At 46.3% G+C, this 19,432-nt stretch overlaps 1 protein-coding gene across 1 annotated transcript in view; it reads left to right on the top strand.

Annotated features, from left to right (window-relative positions):
* TERB1 (telomere repeat binding bouquet formation protein 1) overlaps nucleotides 1-18,555 on the top strand; it is a 116,677-nt gene extending 98,122 nt beyond the window's left edge. The window contains exons 16-20 of the mRNA XM_073605981.1: nucleotides 602-769; nucleotides 9,431-9,505; nucleotides 13,591-13,872; nucleotides 16,094-16,188; nucleotides 18,031-18,555. Coding sequence (XP_073462082.1) covers nucleotides 602-769; nucleotides 9,431-9,505; nucleotides 13,591-13,872; nucleotides 16,094-16,188; nucleotides 18,031-18,258 — 848 coding nt within the window. The 3' untranslated portion in view covers nucleotides 18,259-18,555. The remainder of the gene's footprint in view (nucleotides 1-601; nucleotides 770-9,430; nucleotides 9,506-13,590; nucleotides 13,873-16,093; nucleotides 16,189-18,030) is intronic.
* Nucleotides 18,556-19,432: the final 877 nt, after the last annotated feature.

Below are 19,432 nucleotides of genomic sequence, written 5' to 3'. Positions count from 1 at the left end.
TAGACGATTGTGTGTCCCCCGTAGACGATTGTGTGTCCCACGTAGACGATTGTGTGTCCCCCGTAGACGATTGTGTGTCCCCCGTAGACGATTGTGTGTCCCCCGTAGACGATTGTGTGTCCCCCGTAGACGATTGTGTGTCCCACGTAGACGATTGTGTGTCCCCCGTAGACGATTGTGTGTCCCCCGTAGACGATTGTGTGTCCCCGTAGATGATTGTGTGTCCCCCGTAGATGATTGTGTGTCCCCCGTAGACGATTGTGTGTCCCACGTAGACGATTGTGTGTCCCCGTAGACGATTGTGTGTCCCACGTAGACGATTGTGTGTCCCCCGTAGACGATTGTGTGTCCCCCGTAGACGATTGTGTGTCCCCGTAGATGATTGTGTGTCCCCCGTAGATGATTGTGTGTCCCCCGTAGATGATTGTGTGTCCCCCGTAGACGATTGTGTGTCCCACGTAGACGATTGTGTGTCCCCGTAGACGATTGTGTGTCCCCCGTAGACGATTGTGTGTCCCCGTAGACGATTGTGTGTCCCCCGTAGATGATTTCCGTAGATGATTGAGTGGAATTTTGTGCCATGATCCTGTCCGTTTTCCAGGCTGCCTGGTGACAGGGTTGTCCATGAATAGCAGAAACTGCAGCAACATCTTACAGAAATGCCCCCACTTATGTGACAACCACAGAATCGTTCTACAGACGGAGGAGCGATATAAAGCCGAATTAAGGAAATTACTGAGCGCCACCAGAATCTACACCCCTCATAACAGTAAAATCAGTTTTATATTTACCTGATGCACATTAAATGTGTCTGTAAATCCAAAGTGCTATCTTGTCTTGGAGAAAGAACCTGAAGTATACAAACAAAATAATGAATCTTAAGGAGGAGGAATAGTGCCCCATCATTGGTGTCACTGGGAGGAATAGTGTCCCATCATTGGGAGGTATAGTGTCCCATCATTGGTGTCAGTGGGAGGAATAGTGCCCCATCATTGGGAGGTATAGTGTCCCATCATTGGTGTCAGTGGGAGGAATAGTGTCCCATCATTGGTGTCAGTGGGAGGAATAGTGTCCCATCATTGGTGTCAGTGGGAGGAATAGTGCCCCATCATTGGGAGGTATAGTGTCCCATCATTGGTGTCAGTGGGAGGAATAGTGCCCCATCATTGGTGTCAGTGGGAGGAATAGTGTCCCATCATTGGTGTCAGTGGGAGGAATAGTGTCCCATCATTGGTGTTAGTGGGAGGAATAGTGTCCCATCATTGGTGTCAGTGGGAGGAATAGTGTCCCATCATTGGTGTTAGTGGGAGGAATAGTGTCCCATCATTGGTGTCAGTGAGAGGAATAGTGTCCCATCATTGGTGTCAGTGGGAAGAATAGTGCCCCATCATTGGTATCAGTGGGAGGAATAGTGTCCCATCATTGGGAGGTATAGTGTCTCATCATTGGTGTCAGTGGGAGGAATAGTGCCCCATCATTGGGAGGTATAGTGTCCCATCATTGGTGTCAGTGGGAGGAATAGTGCCCCATCATTGGTGTCAGTGGGAGGAATAGTGTCCCATCATTGGTATCAGTGGGAGGAATAGTGTCCCATCATTGGGAGGTATAGTGTCTCATCATTGGTGTCAGTGGGAGGAATAGTGCCCCATCATTGGGAGGTATAGTGTCCCATCATTGGTGTCAGTGGGAGGAATAGTGCCCCATCATTGGTGTCAGTGGGAGGAATAGTGTCCCATCATTGGTGTCAGTGAGAGGAATAGTGTCCCATCATTGGTAACAGTGGGAGGAATAGTGCCCCATCATTGGTGTCAGTGGGAGGAATAGTGTCCCATCATTGGTGTTAGTGGGAGGAATAGTGTCCCATCATTGGTGTCAGAGAGAGGAATAGTGTCCCATCATTGGTGTTAGTGGGAGGAATAGTGTCCCATCATTGGTGTCAGAGAGAGGAATAGTGCCCCATCATTGGTATCAGTGGGAGGAATAGTGTCCCATCATTGGTGTCAGTGGGAGGAATAGTGCCCCATCATTGGTATCAGTGGGAGGAATAGTGTCCCATCATTGGTGTCAGTGGGAGGAATAGTGTCCCATCATTGGTGTCAGTGGGAGGAATAGTGTCCCATCATTGGTGTCAGTGGGAGGAATAGTGCCCCATCATTGGTGTCAGTGGGAGGAATAGTGTCCCATCATTGGTGTCAGTGGGAGGAATAGTGTCCCATCATTGGTGTCAGTGAGAGGAATAGTGTCCCATCATTGGTAACAGTGGGAGGAATAGTGCCCCATCATTGGTGTCAGTGGGAGGAATAGTGTCCCATCATTGGTGTCAGTGGGAGGAATAGTGTCCCATCATTGGTGTCAGTGGGAGGAATAGTGTCCCATCATTGGGAGGTATAGTGTCCCATCATTGGTGTCAGTGGGAGGAATAGTGCCCCATCATTGGGAGGTATAGTGTCCCATCATTGGTATCAGTGGGAGGAATAGTGCCCCATCATTGGTGTCAGTGGGAGGAATAGTGCCCCATCCTTGGTGTCAGTGGGAGGATTAGTGCCCCATCATTGGTATCAGTGGGAGGATTAGTGCCCCAAGGGCTGGATAAAGGCAAGCAAGGGTCCGCAGGTTGGAGACCACTGCTCTAGGCAGAGCTGACTTCCTGTATAATAATTCCAATGGAGTCTTTAGCACTCACTGTTTCCGTTGCCTTTTGCTAGCCTGACATGGCTTCTAATATTACCAGAATCTGCAATTAGCTACGTAACAAAATGTTAAAGTGTATGTAACACAAGAACAAAAATGTAAAATATTGCAGATCTTCGATGCGATGGCTACATTTGTTTTCTTGTTTTATTTGCCTTTATTTTTACCTTCTAGCATAACACCCCTCACTTTCCTTCTGCATAAAGGGTTCTGGGCCTCTTGGTGGCTCCTAGGCAGTTCCTTTGCCTCAACCTCTTCAATCCAACATACTTAAGACGTGTAACAAGCAAATCCAATCCTTGGATTCCCCAATGCCTCTGTCCAGCCAAACCAAGATCTCCCTGGCTTGGTAGACCTCCAATCCTGTCCTGGAACTGGGAAAGGCATTGCTTTACATGTCATCCTTCACATGTGGTAATGATGCCAGCCTTACAGGCTAGGGCCGAGTTTACAACTCCCTGACTTTCCAAGAGACATGGTCACCGCAGGAAACAAAACTCCCCACCAACATTCTGGAACTGAGAGCCATCAGAAAATCTCTACATCCATCATTGGACCTCTCTTCTGCAAGGTCACACATATAAGGTACAATCAGACAATGCTACAACTTAAATCAAAAGGGGCCCCGGAAGTCTAGCTGCCCTATAAGAGAAACAATTCTGATTCTAGCCTGTGTGGAAAATTACATTCTAGCTCTCTCAGCAGTCCACATCCCTGGAGTAGACAATTTGCAAGCAGACTTCCTAAGCCACCAATGCCTAGACCTGGGGAGTGGTGTCTGCACTCCGAGATCTTTCAGAATCTCAGTCAAACATGGGGAAAACCTGATGTGGACATCCTGGCCTCCAGGTTCAATAATAAGCTGAACAAGTTTGTAGCCAAGGTCAAGGGTCCTCTAGCTTATGCAGTAGATGCTGTGGTGATTCCTTGGACTCAACTCCAACTGGTTTATGCCTTCCATCCAGATAACGAGCTTCACTCGACTGCTGCGTAAGATAGAAAAGGGTCCTGGTGATTCTCATTACACCAAACTGGCCCAAGAGAACATGGTACACAGACATATTCAGACTACAAGCAGACGAGCCCTGGCCCCTTGCAAACAGACCAGGCTATCTGGCCCAAAGCACCTGTTCCATGCTACTTCAGTCACTGACATTAATGTCATGGCTATGGAAACCCAAGTCCTAAATGATAGGAGTATCTCTGATTCAGGTATTCTCCAACTCCCGCAATATTTACCATCTCACATGGAAGGCCTTTGTTGCATGGTGCAAGGTCAGATGGCTAAATCCCATATAATACTGTCACACGTATTTTGGCCTTTCTTCAGTCTGGTTTTGACTGTGGCCCCCCGAGTACCCACAAGGGAAAGGTTTATACCTTATCTATCCTCTTCCAGAAACCTCTTGCCTTGCAATCCTTAATCAAGACCTTTCCTTTCTGGAGTTCCTTTCTGGGATCTCAGCCTTGTTCTCTATGCTCCTCTGATGTCCCTCTTTGAACAAATTAAAGACATTTCTTTGGAGGACCTCACTTGTAAGGTTGCCTTCCTATTTGCCATCACGTCTAGCAACTTCTTATAAAGAGCCTTTTCTTGTTTTGGACAAGGTGGTTTGAGACCAATACCTTCCTTTTTACCTAAGGTGGTCTCTTCTTTTCACCTCAGTCAGGACATTGTCCTCCTGTTCTTCTGTCCTCCTTAAAAAAACATGACAAACATGACACTGTTTGAATGTGGTTAGGTCTGTCATTGTCTGTTTGGCAGCTACAGCCTCTATTCCTTTTATGTTCTATCTGGAGGTTTCAGTAGAGGACATCCTGCTCCACCATTGCCAGGTCGATTCAACGACTTACCTCCAGGACCTACGCTCTTGAGAAAAGTGTTTCTCCATTCCCCATCAAAGGTCATTCCACCAGGACTGTTGGCGTTTCTTGGGCTTTTCATCATCAAGCATCTGTATCTCTGATTTGCAATGCTGCCACCTGGTCCTCTATTCACACGTTTTCCAGTTTCTATCAGGTGGATGTTCAGGCCTCATGGGAGCTTTGGGTGCTTCAGCTGCTGGCAATAATTGCATGAAAAATATGACATTCTGGTTGCACATGATTTCTCACTTCCACCACAATTCTATAGCTTACATCAGAAACTTCTCCAGGCAGCTGAATACTGCTGATAAAGTTCACACACCCCTACCCCCATGTCTATGGGCACATTGCCTATAGTAGAGCTGCATGCAGATTGGTGGTATGGATTTGAAAGGCGCCCGTTTTTCGGCACCCATGTTGATTAGCCCTACAAAGGAGGCAGGGAGGTGATGGGCACAGATGTTTTACCTTTGTCAGGTTTCTGGACACATAACAGCCGGCTCGGGATTATCTGGTAACAGGAAGAAATCTATTTGTCTGTTATCACACAGATACAGCAAGCTACAAAATCAATGTACATCCCCCCCACCCCCCCCATAGTCACTGAACTCTGCGCTCCTCAATCTGTGCTTTTAGTAGTTTGCGGATGGCTGATGTACTTCAATCATTTGCAATCTTCCCCCGGATCCTGCTGATGCATGCGTTGTCATAGCAGGGAAGAAGTGAAGGTCCAGCTATAAGTTGTCAGGGACTTCATGTAAATATGCTGGCAGTTACCATGGCGACTGGTGTATGCTAGATGGAATAAGGTCCAGACCTCCCAGCAGGAGCCAAATACATCCTATTCAACAGAACAAGTAAAAAGCATTTCTTTGGTCTTTGCAGCTGCATAATATTTCACTATAGCAGCTGGAATTCAGTTCCCTATTTATCATCCTCTTGTCTTCCTGACCTGCCACTGACAAGAACGATTCCCCGATGTGTGAGTGAAGGAAAATACAAATTCCAATCCCCACCATTCTACCAGACATCCAAGTAAAACATACGATTTACAAATAAAAGCATTTAGGGAAATACAGTAACCCACAGCAACCAAGCTGCCATCTTTTTTCACTAATTGAAATCTGATTGGTTACTGTGGCTAGAAAACCCACCAATCCAATATAATTTGTGTATTTGGTCACATGGAACAGCCAGCCAAAGGTAAAAGGCCAAGCCACTGAAAAGTAACATTTGTGTTATAGGTGGAGCCTGGAGCTGATCCATCTCCTGACTTCCCGTGGGTCTTCTCCCTGCTATGGTTTCTCTTCTCATCCACCTAGGAGTTTCAGGTATCTCCACCCACCTTGTGTGGTCCAGCTGCTCCCTTTACATTCTCTATAATAGAACATAACTAGAAATCCAGCAGGAAGGATGAACGTGAAAAATAAATAAATGCTGGAAGACTGGGAGTCCCTCCTAATGACCACAGGAGGTGTGCAGAACCAGGAACACAGCCCAGAGAACCCTGTTCCTTCAGATAGAGAACTTCTGGGGGAATCAAGGATGGAGAAAGATCTGAGGGCCCTGCAATGTCAAGCCGCACCTACCAAAGCCGGCAGAATGTTAGCATGCATAATAAAGGGGATTCACTCCAGAGATAAAACGATAATCCTGCCACTTTATAAAACTCTGGTCCGGCTGCACCTGGAGTATTCTGTCCAGTTCTGGTCACCAGTCCTCAGAAAGGATGTGCTGGAGCTGGAGAGAGTCCAGAGAAGGGCAATTCAATTAATAAGGGGATTGGAGGATCTCAAATACGAGGAGCAACTCCAAGCACTAAATGTATTCTCGCTTTAGAAAAGATGCTGAGAGGGGACATAATAGAGATTTACAAATATCTCAATGGTGATCCCAGCATAGGAAAAAAGCTATTCAATCTGACGGGGTGTGAGAGGAAACGGGGCCACACAATGAGGTTGGAGGGGAAGCGGTTTAACCTTAAGCTGTGTAGGGGGGTCTATCACTGTCAGGGTGTTAAGAATGTAGAACTCTCTTCCACAATTGGTGGTGTCAGATATTGATATGTTTAGAAGACTCTTGGACGCGCATCTTAAAGAACACAACATACAGAGATATAAGAAATGATTATTGACACTGACACACCTACACAGGTAGAACTGGATGGACTATTGTCTTTATTCTACTTTACCAACTATGTAAGAGGTATTTTTGCCATCTGTGTACCAGCGGAGACATTTCCCACCACTTCCTGTTCCAGAGGTGCAACAAGAACTTAAAGGAGATCTCTGAAGGTGAAGGAACTCTTCCCCCTTAGACAGTTGGCCGTTCCCATTGGAAGCTTTATTCTTGTTTTGGGGACAACTCTAAAAGTTTGGATTTCCCTCTCTCTTCCTCTCTGACAAGTGTCACCAGGGCAAACAAAGGGGCAAATCTTTCCATAGGGGACACTCGATCGTATTAAAAACTTGACAGGGGGTCCAACTCGTCTCCACCCAATCCGAAACTAAAAAAGCTTTCTCTAGAGAGATACTTTAACTTTTCCAACAGCTACATTAAGGTGAGCCTCAGACCTGTCAGCACACTTCTGTACATTTTCAGTGTGTTGATGTACTTTGTATGAAGGCAATCGGCCTCAACATGCAAAAAACCTCCCCGCATTATTTCTGGCACATAACGCACTGATCGTTCCCATGTGTGTTTAGCGGCTCTCTGTAGTGGAGATGTGTTTATACTGCATACATGTGTTGGGTGCCATTTAGAATGATGAATGCGCCATGGTGCACATATGATAACGCACATAATAACTTGTATTTATAGGTGTGAGCCCAGTACAAATATCATTTGTGGGGGGTCTGAGCCTGTCACCCCTCCCTCAGTCTTCAAGGAAGCTCGATAATTGGGCTGCCATTGTTGGCCTATTCCTGAAAATGCTACTTTCCTGGCTCTCTGACCTCGTCACTCCAGGCCACACACACAAGTTTTCAGACAATTTTGACAAAAGTTAGGCCTTGTTTACATTCGCTTCAGAATGTGGCATTGAACGCTTTTTAAAGCGCTCTGAATGGCAATCAAAGCCCCTCCCACTAAATAAAATGGCTCCTTACAGTCCTGGTCACATGTTGTGTTTGTTTCACTCCAAAAATAATCTCCGTGTCACTTTCTTGGTGCTTCAGAGCGTCTCCAAACCCTCCATAGAAGTCTATGACAACGCTCGTTTTCAGCACCTGCGGCTTTTGAGGGGCTTTTATTCAGCTTTAGCTTCGCTTTGTTTTGGAGGTATTGCAGGCAGTGGCGTCGCTAGGGGGTGGCTTTTGGGGCTATAGCCCCAAATCTGGGGCCCATAGCCCAGAGTCTCTGCAGGGGTCCCCAATGGGAGGGGAGGCTCTCTGGAGACCCTGATGTAAGGGGGGGCTCTCTGGGGACTCTGATTTAAGGTGGAGGCTCTCTAAGGACCATAATGTAAGGGAGGCTCTCTGGAGACCCTGATGCAAGGGGGAGGCTCTCTGGGGACCCTGATTTAAGGTGGAGGCTCTCTAAGGACCATAATGTAAGGGGGGCTCTCTGGAGACCCTGATGTAAGGGGGGCTCTCTGGAGACCCTGATACAAGGGGGAGGCTCTCTGGGGACCCTGATGTAAGGGGGGGGTCTCTGGGGATATATATATACACACACACGTATATTATATACATGTGTATGCTCGCCCAAGCGTATTACTTTCTTTACTACTCTGCTATGGGCTCTAGCCCCAGATCTTTTGTAGACCTAGCAACTCCCCTGATTGCAGGTATGAGATATCCCAGGATGCACTAGGAAACCAACAAGCGAACCAGAAAGACGTCATTAGTAGTCACTTCCGGTTCATGTGTAGATATTCTGGGAGTGTCTGGTGCAGACGTCACATCTGGTGTGCAGTGTGGAGCAGCAGGAAGGCGATTCCTGGGGTCCGGGAACGTTATAGCAGAAGGTGAGTGGAGATAGAGAACTGAACGGTAGAGGATCAGCAGAGCTGGGGAACTGGAGCAAGAATGACAAGCAGATGTCACACGTGGTGAGCAGCGTGGGAGCAGCATAGCGGGAAGTGAGCGGGGACCGGAGAGAGAGGAGGATCAGCAAATCAGAGGATCAGCAGAGCTGAGGGTTACTACTGAGTGGGGGATCAGCAGAGCTGGGGGATACTACTGAGTGGGGGATCAGCAGAGCTGGGGGTTACTACTGAGCGGGGGATCAGCAGAGCTGGGGGTTACTACTGGGAGGGGGATCAGCAGAGCTGGGGGTTACTACTGAGCGGGGGATCAGCAGAGCTGGGGGTTACTACTACTGAGTGGGGGATCAGCAGAGCTGGGGATACTACTGAGTGGGGGATCAGCAGAGCTGGGGATACTACTGAGCGGGGGATCAGCAGAGCTGGGGGTTACTACTGAGCGGGGGATCAGCAGAGCTGGAGGATACTACTGAGTGGGGGATCAGCAGAGCTGGGGGTTACTACTGAGCGGGGGATCAGCAGAGCTGGAGGATACTACTGAGTGGGGATCAGCAGAGCTGGGGGATACTACTGAGTGGGGGATCTGCTGAACAAGGGTACTAATAAGCTGGGGGTCTGCTGATTGGGGGCACCACTGAGCTGGGATTCTATTGGACCCCCTTAAAACAAATCAAAAATCACCACACAGGGCATTTGCCAAACTTCATTAAAGCTTGAAGAAAGCACTGAACACACATCGGAGAAGTGCGGTGCAGCGATAGGCGCCTTATTGTGTGTTGAAGTGAAATGTAAACGATCGATTAGAGTGTGACTTTGCAGCGAATGTTGTATAGTGATAGGAAAATGAATATCTTTGGCTGACATACAACTCGTGTTTGTGTGATCCAGGTTTCTCGCTGACACCCCTAAGAACAGGAAGAAAGGAGGCGGGGCAATCTCTCCAGAGAGAACGTCTCCCACATGGTGAGTGTTTAGGGAAGGGTTCCCGAGATGTCTGGAAGTCAGAATTATAGGATTATATCTACTGAGCTCAATCTACATATAAACTGACCACATAATATCAGAGATCACCCCCGTCTGTGATAGAAAACCGTCATTAAGGCCGGGGTCACACCTATGTGGATGGATGAGGCTTTCCCCGCATATCAGGAGAATGTGACCGGCTCTCTATGGAGCTCTCTATGGAGGTCTCTATGGATTTCTCTATGAAGCTCTCTATGGAGTTCTCTATGGAGCTCTCTATGGAGCTCTCTATGGATTTCTCTATGGAGGTCTCTATGGAGTTCTCTATGGATTTCTTTATGAAGCTCTCTATGAAGGTCTCTATGGAGCTCTCTATGGAGCTCTCTATGGAGGTCTCTATGGAGTTCTCTATGGAGCTCTCTATGGAGCTCTCTATGGATTTCTTTATGAAGCTCTCTATGAAGGTCTCTATGGAGCTCTCTATGGAGGTCTCTATGGAGTTCTCTATGGATTTCTCTATGGAGTTCTCTATGGAGTTCTCTATGGAGTTCTCTATGGAGCTCTCTATGGAGTTCTCTATGGAGGTCTCTATGGAGTTCTCTATGGAGCTCTCTATGGAGTTCTCTATGGAGGTCTCTATGGAGTTCTCTATGGAGTTCTCTATGGAGGTCTCTATGGAGTTCTCTATGGAGCTCTCTATGGAGGTCTCTATGGAGTTCACTATGGATTTCTCTATGGAGGTCTCTATGGAGCTCTCTATGGAGGTCTTTATGGAGCTCTCTATGGATTTCTCTATGGAGGTCTCTATGGACCTCTCTACGGAGTTCTCTATGGATTTCCCTATGGAGCTCTCTATGGATTTCTCTATGGAGCTCTCTATGGATTTCTCTATGGAGCTCTCTATGGAGGTCTCTATGGATTTCTCTATGGAGCTCTCTATGGATTTCTCTATGGAGGTCTCTATGGAGGTCTCTATGGAGCTGTCTATGGAGCTCTCTATGGATTTCTCTATGAAGCTCTCTATGGAGTTCTCTATGGAGGTCTCTATGGCGTTCTCTATGGAGCTCTCTATGGAGGTCTCTATGGAGTTCACTATGGATTTCTCTATGGAGGTCTCTATGGAGTTCTCTATGGATTTCTCTATGGAGGTCTCTATGGAGATGTGTTTATACTGCATACATGTGTTGGGTGCCATTTAGAATGATGAATGCGCCATGGTGCACATATGATAACGCACATAATAACTTGTATGTATAGGTGTGAGCCCAGTACAAATATCATTTGTGGGGGGTCTGAGCCTGTCACCCCTCCCTCAGTCTTCAAGGAAGCTCGATAATTGGGCTGCCATTGTTGGCCTATTTCTGAAAATGCTACTTTCCAGGCTCTCTGACCTCGTCACTCCAGGCCACACACACAAGTTTTCAGACAATTTTGACAAAAGTTAGGCCTTGTTTACATTCGCTTCAGAATGTGGCATTGAACGCTTTTTAAAGCGCTCTGAATGGCAATCAAAGCCCCTCCCACTAAATAAAATGGCTCCTTACAGTCCTGGTCACATGTTGTGTTTGTTTCACTCCAAAAATAATCTCCGTGTCACTTTCTTGGTGCTTCAGAGCGTCTCCAAACCCTCCACAGAAGTCTATGACAGCGCTCATTTTCAGCACCTGCGGCTTTTGAGGGGCTTTTATTCAGCTTTAGCTGCGCTTTGTTTTGGGGGTATTGCAGGCAGTGGCGTCGCTAGGGGGTGGCTTTTGGGGCTATAGCCCCAAATCTGGGGCCCATAGCCCAGAGTCTCTGCAGGGGTCCCCAATGGGAGGTCTCTATGGAGTTCTCTATGGAGCTTTCTATGGAGTTCTCTATGGAGGTCTCTATGGAGTTCTCTATGGAGCTCTCTATGGAGTTCTCTATGGAGGTCTCTATGGAGTTCTCTATGGAGCTCTCTATGGAGGTCTCTATGGAGTTCACTATGGATTTCTCTATGGAAGTCTCTATGGAGCTCTCTATGGAGCTCTCTATGGAGTTCTCTATGGAGGTCTCTATGGATTTCTCTATGGAGGTCTCTATGGACCTCTCTATGGAGTTCTCTATGGAGCTCTCTATGGAGCTCTCTATGGAGCTCTCTATGGAGGTCTCTATGGATTTCTCTATGGAGGTCTCTATGGATTTCTCTATGGAGGCCTCTATGGAGCTCTCTATGGAGGTCTCTATCGAGCTGTCTATGGAGCTCTCTATGGATTTCTCTATGAAGCTCTCTATGGAGTTCTCTATGGAGTTCTCTATGGAGGTCTCTATGGAGTTCACTATGGATTTCTCTATGGAGGTCTCTATGGAGGTCTCTATGGCGTTCTCTATGGAGCTCTCTATGGAGGTCTCTATGGAGTGCACTATGGATTTCTCTATGGAGGTCTCTATGGAGCTCTCTATGGAGGTCTCTATGGAGCTCTCTATGGATTTCTCTATGGAGGTCTCTATGGACCTCTCTATGGAGTTCTCTATGGATTTCTCTATGGAGCTCTCTATGGAGGTCTCTATGGATTTCTCTATGGAGGTCTCTATGGATTTCTCTATGGAGGCCTCTATGGAGCTCTCTATGGAGGTCTCTATGGACCTCTCTATGGAGTTCTCTATGGATTTCTCTATGGAGCTCTCTATGGAGCTCTCTATGGAGGTCTCTATGGATTTCTCTATGGAGGTCTCTATGGATTTCTCTATGGAGGCCTCTATGGAGCTCTCTATGGAGGTCTCTATGGAGCTCTCTATGGATTTCTCTATGAAGCTCTCTATGGAGTTCTCTATGGAGTTCACTATGGATTTCTCTATGGAGGTCTCTATGGAGGTCTCTATGGCGTTCTCTATGGAGCTCTCTATGGAGTTCACTATAGATTTCTCTATGGAGGTCTCTATGGAGGTCTCTATGGAGTTCTCTATGGAGTTCTCTATGGAGGTCTCTATGGAGCTCTCTATGGAGCTCTCTATGGAGTTCTCTATGGAGCTCTCTATGGAGGTCTCTATGGATTTCTCTATGGAGCTCTCTATGGATTTCTCTATGGAGCTCTCTATGGAGCTCTCTATGGATTTCTCTATGGAGCTCTCTATGGAGGTCTCTATGGATTTCTCTATGGAGCTCTCTATGGATTTCTCTATGGAGCTCTCTATGGAGGTCTCTATGGATTCCTCTATGGAGCTCTCTATGGAGGTCTCTATGGATTTCTCTATGGAGGTCTCTATGAAGGTCTCTATGGAGCTCTCTATGGAGGTCTGTATGGAACTGGTTCACACATCTCCGGGGACCGCGGAGCGCACTGCACAGAAACGCCGTGCGTCTACCTCCATCTCAGGGCCGAATTCAGGAAAGATTCATCCCTGAAAAGGAGAACAGGGAGCACAGCGTTTCCATGCGATCCGTGGCCATTTCCAGTGTGAACCGAGCCTGAGGGCAGGAAGAGATTGTACAATGCATCTGGAAAGTACTCACAGCGCTTCACTTTTTCCACATTTTGTTATGTTACAGCCTTATTTCAAAATGGAATAAATTCATTACTTTCCTCAAAATTCTACAAACAATCCCCCATAATGACAACGTGAGAGAAGTTCGTATGAAATCTTTACAAATGTATTAAAAATACAAAATGAACATCCGCTTGCTCATCGGGGATCGCTCAGTTGTGCTGGGACCGCCCTGTCAGATCTCCTCCCTCCCCTATGCGAGGGATCGGATGAACACGGACCGTTTGTCGAAGTTCATCCGATCCGCTCTGCAGACGGATAGAAAAATAGGATTTTCCTCCATCTGCAGAATCGGACCATAGCAGGGCTGGATGATATCCGCTGACACCCGCTATCCCATAGGGATGCATGTATGTCCGTATTTCATCCGAAAACTGTCCGCACCTGTGAAAGGGGCCTCAGGCTTTAGAAGTTTAACAAGATAAAACTGATTTCCATCTCCTGGAGTTGGACTTTAATATTTTACTATTATTGCTGATTGGACAAAAAAGTGGGAAAAGGAATGAATGTAAAAACACAAAATATTTCTTCTTTGGCTGAATGGAAAGTAATGTGGAGGTTGGATGTGGATGTTGCAGGTATTCTGCTGAAACCAATAAGGAAGAGACTGGAGGAGGAGGAGCGAGAGCCGAAGAGACTAGAGGAGGAGGAGCGAGATCCGAAGAGACTGGAGGAGGAGGAGCGAGATCCGAAGAGACTGGAGGAGGAGGAACGAGATCCGAAGAGACTGGAGGAGGAGGAACGAGATCCGAAGAGACTGGAGGAGGAGGAGCGAGATCCGAAGAGACTGGAGGAGGAGCGAAATCCGAAGAGACTGGAGGAGGAGCGAGATCCCGCCTATACAGAGCGCTTCCCACAATGTTAGTATTCCACCAAAATGCCCGTTATTCTCTTATTATTATTATTACTACTTTAAAATCTGCATGCCTACATTCTACATTGCTGACAGTTTTGCCCCCCCTCCCCCCTCCCCCAATCACTTAGATAGGGGAAGGTAAAGGTAGGAGCCCAGAAGTAGGTTGTTGATCCGGATGGTACTAGAAGTAGAACTAGAAGAGCCGGGCTGCTTTGTATACAAACATGGACTTTACAGCCCAGAAGTCGGAGATGAAGACGTTGTCGGGGGAGATCTCTATCCATACATCATTCACTGACACGTGACTCGTCATGTACAGTCAGGTCCATAAATATTGGGACATCGACACATTTCTAATCTTTTTGGCTCTATACACCCCCACAATGGATTTGAAATGAAATGAACAAGATTTGCTTTAACTGCAGACTTTCAGCTTTAATTTGAGGGGATTTACATCCAAATCAGGTGAACGGTGTAGGAATTACAACAGTTTGTATATGTGCCTCCCACTTTTTAAGGGACCAAAAGTAATGGGACAATTGGCTGCTCAGCTGTTCCATGGCCAGGTGTGTGTTATTCCCTCATTATCCTATTTACAAGGTCCAGCGTTCATTTCAAGTGTGCTATTTGCATTTGGAATCTGTTGCTGTCAACTCTCAATATGAGATCCAAAGAGCTGTCACTATCAGTGAAGCAAGCCATCATTAGGCTGAAAAAACAAAACAAACCCATCAGAGAGATAGCAAAAACATTAGGTGTGGCCAAATCAACTGTTTGGAACATCCTTAAAAAGAAAGAACGCACCGGTGAGCTCAGAAACACCAAAAGACCCGGAAGACCACGGAAAACAACTGTGATGGATGACCGAAGAATTCTTTCCCTGGTGAAGAAAACACCCTTCACAACAGTTGTCCAGATGAAGAACACTCTCCAGGAGGTCGGTGTATGTGTGTCAAAGTCAACAATCAAGAGAAGACTTCACCAGAGTGAATACAGAGGGTTCACCACAAGATGTAAACCATTGGTGAGTCTCAAAAACAGGAAGGTCAGATTAGAGTTTGCCAAACAACATCTAAAAAATCCTTCACAGTTCTGGAACAACATCCTATGGACAGATGAGACCAAGATCAACTTGTACCAGAGTGATGGAAAGAGAAGAGTATGGAGAAGGAAAGGAACTGCTCATGATCCAAAGCATACCACCTCATCAGTGAAGCATGGTGGTGGTAGTGTCATGGCGTGGGCATGTATGGCTGCCAATGGAACTGGTTCTCTTGTATTTATTGATGGTGTGACTGCTGACAAAAGCAGCAGGATGAATTCTGAAGTGTTTCGGACAATATTATCTGCTCATATTCAGCAAAATGCTTCAGAACTCATTGGACGGCTCTTCACAGTGCAGATGGACAATGACCCGAAGCATACTGCAAAAGCAACCAAAGAGTTTTTAAGGGAAAGAAGTGGAATGTTATGCAATGGCCAAGTCAATCACCTGACCTGAATCCGATTGAGCATGCATTTCACTTGCTGAAGACAAAACTGAAGGGAAAGTGCCCCAAGAACAAGCAGGAACTGAAGACAGTTACAGTAGAGGCCTGGCAGAGCATCACCAGGGATGAAACCCAGCGTCTGGTGGTGTCTATGTGTTCCAGACTTCAGGCTGTAATTGACTGCAAAGGATTTTCAACCAAGTATTAAAAAGTGAAAGTTTGATGGATGATTGTTAATCTGTCCCATTACTTTTGGTCCCTTAAAAAGTGGGAGGCACATATACAAACTGTTGTAATTCCTACACCGTTCACCTGATTTGGATGTAAATACCCTCAAATTAAAGCTGAAAGTCTGCAGTTAAAGCAAATCTTGTTCATTTCGTTTTTTTAAATCCATTGTGGTGGTGTATAGAGCCAAATAGATTAGAATTGTGTCCATGTCCCAATATTTATGGACCTGACTGTATTTACTTAACATCACATATCTGATTCCAAATTCTCATTTGTGGAGCAACACATTGCAAAAAATGATTTAATGGTCCTACAAATCTGGAACTTCCTTCCCCCATCACTTCTCCTCCCTTCCCCCGCCACGGGTGATAATCATAGAAGTTCCTTTCTCTAGATAAGAAATAATTAAACAGTTTTCTGTGAAGCTTCCAGGATTTCAATCGATAGTCACTGGATACTAATAGGAAAGCTCTTCCATTGTATTAATGGGGATTTTTTTTTCAGTAAGAAAATCTGATTTAAACTTGGAGCATCGGAAAGAATCACCCGGAATTATCCAGGAAATGATCAATAATGAGATCGAGTCTACGAGAGATCAGGTAGAGAAATCCATTGATCTTCAATGTAGAAGTTTATTGATGTGGATTACAATCAGCGGGGCCATGGAGGTGGGGGGGGGGGAATATCCAGAAGTCCTCTGATGATGAAATCGTTTCTTTGGGGTAGAAAGTTGTGGCTGCAGAATGTAATATTATACTTTAGACCCCCCCCCCTCCCCCGCTATGGAGCTCATTCCTCATTAACTATTTCCTGCTACCTTCCATTGTCTGGGGTGAGAGAACTTCCTGCTGAACACATTGGATCTGAGGCAGGCCATACAGTGGGGGAAATAAGGATCGTCTCCCCTGCAGATTGTGTAAGTTTTGCCCCCTTACATAGAAATGAAGGGTCTATAATTGTTATCATAGGTGTATTTTATATGATAGAGACAGAATATCAACCAAAAATCCAGAAAAATCACACAATACAAATGTTATAAATGGAGTAAAATAAGTATTTGCTCCCCTTAGTAGTTGGTGGAGAAACCCTTGTTGGTGATCACAGAGGTCAGACGTTTCTTGTAGGTGGTGATCAGTTTCCACACATCTCAGGAGGGATTTTGTCTTCTTTACAGATCTTCTCTAAATCCTGAAGGTCTCTTGGCCACTCGAAGTTTCATCTCCTCCATAAATGTTCTATAGGATTAAGGTCTGGAGACTGGATAGGCCACTCCATGACCTTAATGTGCTTCTTCTTGAGCCACTCCTTTGTTGCCTTGGTGATATGTTTTGGGTCATTATCATGCTGGAAGACCCATCCATGACCCATCTTCAGTGTTCTGGATGAGGGAAGAAGGTTCTCCTCCAAGATCTTACAATACATGGTCCCGTCCATTGGACCCTCAATGTGGCAAAGTCGGATGTGCCCTCCACTGTGTACAGAGGGAAGCCCTATTCTGTGAATGAGGAGGAGGAGGGCGAGGAGGAGGAGATCCCGGCTCCATGACTGCGCTCTCCTCCAGTCACAAAATATCCACTCTTTGTGTGAAATTGCGCTCTTGTTGTCTTTTGTGGTTCACATTTCCCTGACAATTCTAAGATCCAGAAACGTTATTGTTGTCAAGTCCGAGTCACTGAGAAATATATGAAAGCTGCATCCCTAGAGGATGGGTTGTGTGTCTCTTGTTCAGTCACTAGATGGCGCAGTTGTATGATCAGCAGCACCAATAAGAGAATACATTGTGATAGAGACTCTGGGGATGCCGGAGGTTAAAGAGGAACTGCAGTCATTAATTTGTAATAAAAACATCTTTGCCATTCTGAAGCTTCCCTCCAACCACTTTGCATATTATTTTATATATATTGGGATTCTGTACTTTGCCAAATATGCTGCACAAATCTCCCTCCACTGAGTCTGGCTGCAGCCATTTTAACTGTGGGCAGCTGAAGCTGCTGCCTGTTCACTTCCTGGATTTACACAGAGGCACACCTCCAGCTCAGCAGCTGTCATTGGCCCTCTTATGACTCATCCCCTCCTCCCTTCCTTGCAAACTCTCACGAGCGTAAGAGAGAGAGAGCTGTTTATGATGTCATAAGCCTCGGCCAATGACCAAACAGGAAACAGGAAGTGGGCCATGAAAGGGATTTACTGGCAGAAAAAAAAAAAATTTAAAAAATGTTTTACTATCCAAAGATAAAACAACAACAACAAATGCAGAAGATTTAATAGATGAAAAAATGACTGAAGAGCCGCTTTAAAGCTTCTCTGTGAACAAACAGAACATCATATAGTCATCTCTACATTGTATTCGATCATTTCCAGCCTCCTCCTATTATTCTCGATGATTTTGAAGATTATAAAATAATTTCTATAAGAGATAACGCCGATCTTGTCTATTGTAGGGAGAGAGTCTCAGGAACTCTGATCTGACCAATCCCAGAAGAGCGATTCGTAAAGACTTCACTGGGAAGGAGATCGCAGACCTGCTGGACGGGGTGAGGAAGTTCGGACATCACTGGAATGCGATTTTGTGGTCGTATCCCTTCCAGAGAGGAAGAAGGAACGTCGATCTCGCCAAAAAGTACAAACAGCTCCAAGTGCTGCAGACATGTGACGATACCGAGCAATGAGGACATCGAATCTTCGATCGTCCGCCATGCCGGGATCTCACACCGCCGTACTGTCCTCAGAGAAAAACATTCACCAATGGAGGGAGCGCCACACCGAATGAAAAGAGTCGATCAATGTATCCGTTTACACTAAAAGAACACAACGCATTTCAGGAGCCAGAGAACTCCGCCCCCTTCATCAGGACTTCCTGATAAATAAGAGATGGGGGAGTCTAGGGAAGGGCATTGCTGGAATTAGAGAGTGAACGATCGATGTGTCCTTTATCTGGTGCCGCTTCCATTGGTGCATTTTCTTTTTCTGGGTACTTGGAGGGGGGGGGGGGGCTCTGTCCATTGTGAGTGGCCTGACCCGAGCCAGAGATCTCCATGTTTAATATGAACTCACATCGAACGTCCAGCACCTCCGGAATGTCTTCTTCCTCATCGGAACTGACGATCGAGCCGGATGCCGGACTTTGTCTCTTTAGTGTCCGAAATATTGAGTTTTGGGATTTGTTTTTTTTTTGTTTCATTTTATATAAACCGTATTATATGTGTTATATGACTGAGATCGTCCCTCTGGGATCGCTATGTAAAGTCCACCAATGGCTGAGAACATGGAAATGTATCATCTGCCCTCTAGTGTTACATAGTGGTACTTCAACAATAAAACATCAACAGGAATTGATTGATATTGGAAAGGATTATAAATTGTAGCATCCGGTCATATGTCAGCGGAACTTTCCCCCAGTCAGTTTTCACCACCAAAGATCACCCCCCAAATCACCTACAGATCACCCCCCACAGCGATCACCTACAGATCACCCCCCACACAGATCACCTACAGATCACCCCCCAAATCACCTACAGATCACCCCCCACAGCCTAGAGATCACCCCCCACAGCCTAGAGATCACCCCCCCACACAGATCACCTACAGATCACCCCCCACACAGATCACCTACAGATCACCCCCCACAGCCTACAGATCACCTACAGATCACCCCCCCACGGCCTACAGATCACCCCCCCCACACAGATCAACTACAGATCACCCCACACGGCCTACAGATCACCCCCCCCACGGCCTACAGATCACCTACAGATCACCCCCCACACAGATCACCTACAGATCACCCCCCACGGCCTACAGATCACCCCCTACAGATCACCCCCCACAGATCACCTACAGATC

The sequence above is a fragment of the Aquarana catesbeiana genome, linkage group LG11, assembly GCF_042186555.1.
Source record: "Aquarana catesbeiana isolate 2022-GZ linkage group LG11, ASM4218655v1, whole genome shotgun sequence".
Classification (NCBI taxonomy): domain Eukaryota; kingdom Metazoa; phylum Chordata; class Amphibia; order Anura; family Ranidae; genus Aquarana; species Aquarana catesbeiana.
This window is presented reverse-complemented; position numbering and strand designations above follow the sequence as displayed.